The sequence below is a fragment of the Momordica charantia genome (genome assembly GCF_013281855.1).
Source record: "Momordica charantia cultivar OHB3-1 chromosome 5 unlocalized genomic scaffold, Mcharantia_2.0 BLBB01000005.1, whole genome shotgun sequence".
NCBI classification, from domain to species: domain Eukaryota; kingdom Viridiplantae; phylum Streptophyta; class Magnoliopsida; order Cucurbitales; family Cucurbitaceae; genus Momordica; species Momordica charantia.
Window position 1 is genome coordinate 7,909,146 of NW_028275163.1, and position 4,919 is coordinate 7,914,064.

General features: G+C 39.4%; 1 protein-coding gene across 2 annotated transcripts; it reads right to left on the reverse strand.

The window, feature by feature from the left end:
• On the reverse strand, nt 1-4,448 carry LOC111025400 (protein IQ-DOMAIN 13). 2 transcript variants are annotated; one of them, XM_022303254.2, is made up of 7 exons: nt 3,978-4,448; nt 3,779-3,865; nt 2,805-2,890; nt 2,163-2,612; nt 1,791-2,009; nt 947-1,084; nt 1-853 (listed from the first exon to the last, which is right to left on the reverse strand). In XM_022303254.2, exons 3-7 carry the CDS (start codon nt 2,865-2,867, stop codon nt 155-157), a joined length of 1,569 nt encoding a protein of 522 aa, XP_022158946.1. In that variant the 5' UTR covers nt 2,868-2,890; nt 3,779-3,865; nt 3,978-4,448; the 3' UTR covers nt 1-154. The 2 variants fall into 2 exon arrangements, with proteins under 2 accessions (XP_022158946.1, XP_022158944.1); XM_022303252.2 differs by having other exon boundaries at nt 3,825-3,865; nt 3,978-4,447.
• Nucleotides 4,449-4,919: the final 471 nt, after the last annotated feature.

The window sequence follows — 4,919 nt, forward strand, 5'->3', positions numbered from 1 at the left end:
TAGTTAAAGTATAACATTAAAAAACCCCAAACCCAAACCTTGAGTTTCTTTATTACACAATCAGTATTTCTTCAACACAAAACCATATGACAATAAATACACTCAATCATCATCATTAAAAACCAGAGAAGCAAGAACACAGGGGTTAATCAAATCACACAAATCTGTTAAACGGTTTCCTTCTAATTCCAGTTGGTAGTGAAACAAAGCTGAAGTTCCCGACCGATCGTACCGATTGGTTGTCGTCTACTGTCATTTGATCCCTCGGCGACGACATCAAACCTCTGTTCCTAAATGATCCTACACCTTGTGTCAGGGGAAATGACTGCCTCCTGCTGGATGCTTCACTCCTCGGCGTACCGGGAAACCTCTCCCTCGGGTTGCTATGAGCTCGCACTTTCGCTTTGGCTGAAACTGTAGGGGTCATGTAGTGCGGTGCCATAAAAGGGGGGCAGCTTGCGAGGCTGTCGTCGTCCTTTAACCTCATGTCGAAAGGAGACAGTGCTCTGCTGCCTCGCGATCTTGAGTCGTTGGAGATGTTTGACCTTGCTGTTTGAGGGGTTCTCAACCGATGCGGAGACCGTGCAGGCTTTGCATTTGAGAATGCTGTTGATTTTGTAGACTTTGGTGTGGGAGTATCCCTACCATCTAAGCCGAAATTGTGTCGCTTGTTATTGCTTGATGGAGACCGTGGGCTCGACTTATGCTCTGGCGGTGGCGTTGAAGGTCTCGGCATAGGATGCTTCGGATGAGCCTCGGTGGGTAACTGATTTTCTAACCATTTCAACCACCTCGGAACTCCAGCAGAGCAAGTATCCATTTGAGAATCCAGTGCTGACTTTGGAGTGGTTTTCTGCAATTTTTGAGCAAGAATAAACATAACATCTGAAAATGCAACACAATGTTATTGATGTGGATTACGATCAAATCTCGAATGGGTCGATACCTGGTGGGATTGGGAGTATGCATATGCCCTTGCTCGTTCCCGTTTGATGGCGGCTTCTACCTTCCTCTGCAGTCGGGCGTCTTTTTCCTCCTTTGTTAGTGAGCTTTCATCCCAATCTTCATGGTTACCTCCCTCAGACTATGCAGACATTAACAAGCATGAGTAATAATTACAGACCAAAGATTGATAGAGACAACTTATAGAGCTCTTTCCAAACGACACTCTCGATACCGTTTACTCGAGTAAAGGAAATTTAATTCAATAACGAAAACAGGAAATATAAGATATAGAATGAAGATCTCGCAATGAATCAACTACAAATGTATCTACACTCTAACGTCTTCGGTAAATGTGCATTTCAAATAAGATCGATCGGCCTGCTTGTTCAACCACAAATCGAACGAGCATCATCTCCCGAATCTCCAAAGAAAATAGAGGCTGAGTGTTCTTACTGAGCAAAACCAGGAAGTTTGTATCGCTATTTGATATCACGAGCAAACAAAAATCATCAAAATCTCTTTTCTTTTTAACATTTTTGGGAAAAGGTCACAAAAAAGGATAGGATCTAACATCTCTAAAGATTATTTTTTAAATTATCATTTTCAACTTTAATTTCCACCTTTTTTTTAACTTTAAATAGTTTTTTATTTTTCTAATTAAAAAAAAAACTAGCAATAAGAAGTAATTAGCAACTGTGTTTTTGTTTTCCTTCCCGAAAGGAAAACAAGACACAAGAAACAAAAATGTCACTAAATAAGACACAAGAAACGGAAATGTCACTAAATAAACTTTAATATGTTCACTTCTAAAGAAAAGGAATTTCAAACGAAACTAAAGAACATACTGTGCCAAAGGTACTCTGAGCTTCTTTATCATTGGGATGATCCTGGAGTTGCCTTTGGTTTTCGAGCATTTCGATCCGTCGTGATTGTATCTGAGACTGCACCCGAACCAACAGCTGCATCTGTTTCTTGGCATTCAAAGTCTGGCGCCTCACATTATTCCCTCGTACAACGCCTTGAAGCCGCACCAGACCCTTCAATGCTCTGAAGCTTTTCCTTGCCTGCAAAATTATAAGCAGTTTCATTGCCAATTATGAAGTTCAAATCATCAGTCATATCGATTTTCAATCGTTGCAGTACTGTAGGCGGTTCACAGTTTCAATGTTTTTGCTTATAGCTTAAACTATTCCAGTTACAAAGAAAACAAATCTTACCGCATAACCTCTGTAGGCTGCTTGGATCTTAATAGCTGAAGAAAGATTGTTCGTGTTGATTGGTTCTGGGATGTAGCTGACTTCCTTGTGATGATTGACGACCGTTGGAATGTAGCTGACTTCCTCATGATGATTGAGGATGGTTGACGAGCAAGCTCGAGGAGGAGAAGCAACTGTAGGAGGAGAAATCTCAGGAGATGGTTCCCTAGGAGAGGCAGCTCTAGGAGGTGAAGTAGCCTGGGGGGAAGTGGGTCGAGGAGGAGGTATATACGGTGGTGTTGATGGCAGTTCAGGAGCAGGAGGCTGAATTGCTACTAACTGTTGCTCCCTCTCGAAATCGCTAAAGATTTTCTCGACTGTGCTTGGCTTTCTAAAGAGAGGAATGAAGGAAGTGGGCGCTCCTTTTCCATCTCCCTTTCTTTCATTTCCACTATTATTCTCACGATCCACCTGTATTATCAAACGAGAATGTTCATAGTCAAAAAGGTTGGATTCTCCTCATGTTCATGCATTTGCAACCAAAACCGATAGCGACAGTTGCACAAATAACATAATCGAGAAAACAGTACCAATCGTTGTCATTAACATCATTACATAAATATAAACAAACTTTCTAAATAGGAAGTTAAGAAAACAACTTGCCTCCCCTGATTGACAAGTGAAAAACCTCTTTATAGCAGAAAACCAACTGCCTTTCTTTCCCATATTCGTTGCATTAATGTGTTTCCCTGAATGGTAAGGAAAACAAAAGCTTCAGCTTCAGATCAGCCATTTTACGGGATTCATAACGATTACAGATTAATTATTGTGTAATCGCTCAACAAACCTCAATCAAATAACAACGAATACAGTTAAAAAATCATGAGCACCAAAATTCCTACCAAAAGCAGATTATTTTTCACGGTGATTTGAAGCAAAAGAAAACCATAGTGTACAAGAATTATCATTATCAAGTTCTTAACCAACCCAGAAAATACAGACAAATTCCTACAAACAACCCCAAGATGGTGCGAAACAACGGGTCAAGGGAATTTATCCATTCCCTAGCGTCCCCAATTGATTTCTTTCCTTTGTTGTAAAGAGGATCTTTCCAACGCTAGGCTGGCACACTACTCCTGTCCAGTTCACAACGACCCCTTTGTGAGGGGTCGCTTAAAAAGCAGGGGCACCTTCCGTCGTCCATCAGCAGTCACTTAACGAGCATCAATCAGATAACAATGACCACAAGTAAACTCAAGAAAAACAAACACCAAAATTCATACCAAAAACAGAATACTTTTCACAGTGATTTGAAGGAAAACAAAATCATAGTTTATAAAAATTAGCAGTATCTAGTTCATAACCAACCCCCAACATGGTCCAAAACGAACACAGGTAAAAACTACCACCCAAAATTCCTAACAAATACAGATAATATTCCACAGTGATTCAAACCAAAGCAAAACAGAACCATAGTTTATGAGAATTAGCAGCCTCAATTTGACAGTCAACTCAAAAGGCACAGACAAATTTCAACAAACCCCCAATTTCCATGAAAGAGAGAGAAACAAGGGATCAATCATGAGCAATTTAAGCATCAGCAGCAGCAGAAAACAGAATCAGAGACAGTAAAAGACCTAGAAGGGAAAGAAGTAAAACAGAGGGTGAGGAGGTTGAAATTACTTCCAGAAATGACGCAGTTGCCGAAAATCCTCTGCAAATTTCTGCTCAAACAAAGCCTCACAAAATTTCAGAAAAGAAAAGAAAGAATCACTGTTGATCGAAGAACACAAACAATTAGAAAACCCAAAAAGGCCCAGCAGAAGAAATTGGTACCCGAAATAAGCCCCTGCAAGAGACCTTCGAAAGACCCCCCTTCCAAAAAGCTGCAACAACAAAAAACCCAAAAGAAAAAGGAAAAATCAGACAAGGGTTTTCTCTCTCTCTCTATTTCCGTGCTTCTTCCTCAGCTACATGCGGAATTCTTCGAAGAAAAAACTTGCTGGGCAGCCCCTCTTTCTCTCTCTAACTCTGGTTTTCTTTTTCCTTCTTTAAGATGGAGCTTTGAAAATGGGGTTTTGCTGGTTGGAATTCTGCTTTTGGTTCTGCCCACCTTTCGCCTTTTGCGAGATTTATATGTTTTCTTTCGGTTGGAAGATGATGATGAAGAGAGAGAAATTTCTCTCACTAGAAATGGAAATGGAAATGGAAATGGAAATGGGCATGTTCTTTGTTGTTGAACCAACTTTACTTTATAGTAATAGTAGTGGGCAAAGTGTTTAGACTGAACAAATCAACGCATTCCGCTGCAATTGCTTAACGGTTGAATTAAGAATAAGATGGTATCCTAGAAAGAAAAATGGACTCTTTCTTCCCCCTTTCCTTTTTCCTCTTCTTTCGCTTTTGTTTTTATTATCAACTTTCTGCAAACCAAAATATCTTTGCTTTCAAAGTAAGTTTTTTTTTTCTTTCACTGGAGAATTTTCATTTTTACTTGAAATTTTTCTTTAAGCTATCGGGAGCTGCGAGGTGTGAAAATAAAGTCCCACACTTCTTTTCAAGTATTTTTGGAATTTTGGAATTTTTTGCCGTACAATGTAAGTTTCTCTGAGTTATTTGCTTTTAAGTATATGAATAATGGAATTAATATTTTATTTGTAACTAAATTAGAAAAATGGTTACATTGGATTGATAAATTCCACAAAATTCCAGTAACAAATACTTGTCATAGAAGTGTTTTTTTTTCTTTCTTACAATACGTGGGAGTGTGGGATTCAA

What these genes read in the sequence shown, in the direction of transcription:
- LOC111025400 (XM_022303254.2), bottom strand. Translation starts at nt 2,867, where the DNA reads ATGGGAAAGAAAGGCAGTTGGTTTTCTGCTATAAAGAGGTTTTTCACT. An exon ending in CAGCCTACAGAGGTTATGCG is followed by an intron (nt 2,010 to 2,162) that starts GTAAGATTTGTT and finishes ATAATTTTGCAG; the next exon opens with GCAAGGAAAAGCTTCAGAGC. An exon ending in CTCAGAGTACCTTTGGCACA is followed by an intron (nt 1,085 to 1,790) that starts GTATGTTCTTTA and finishes ATGTCTGCATAG; the next exon opens with TCTGAGGGAGGTAACCATGA.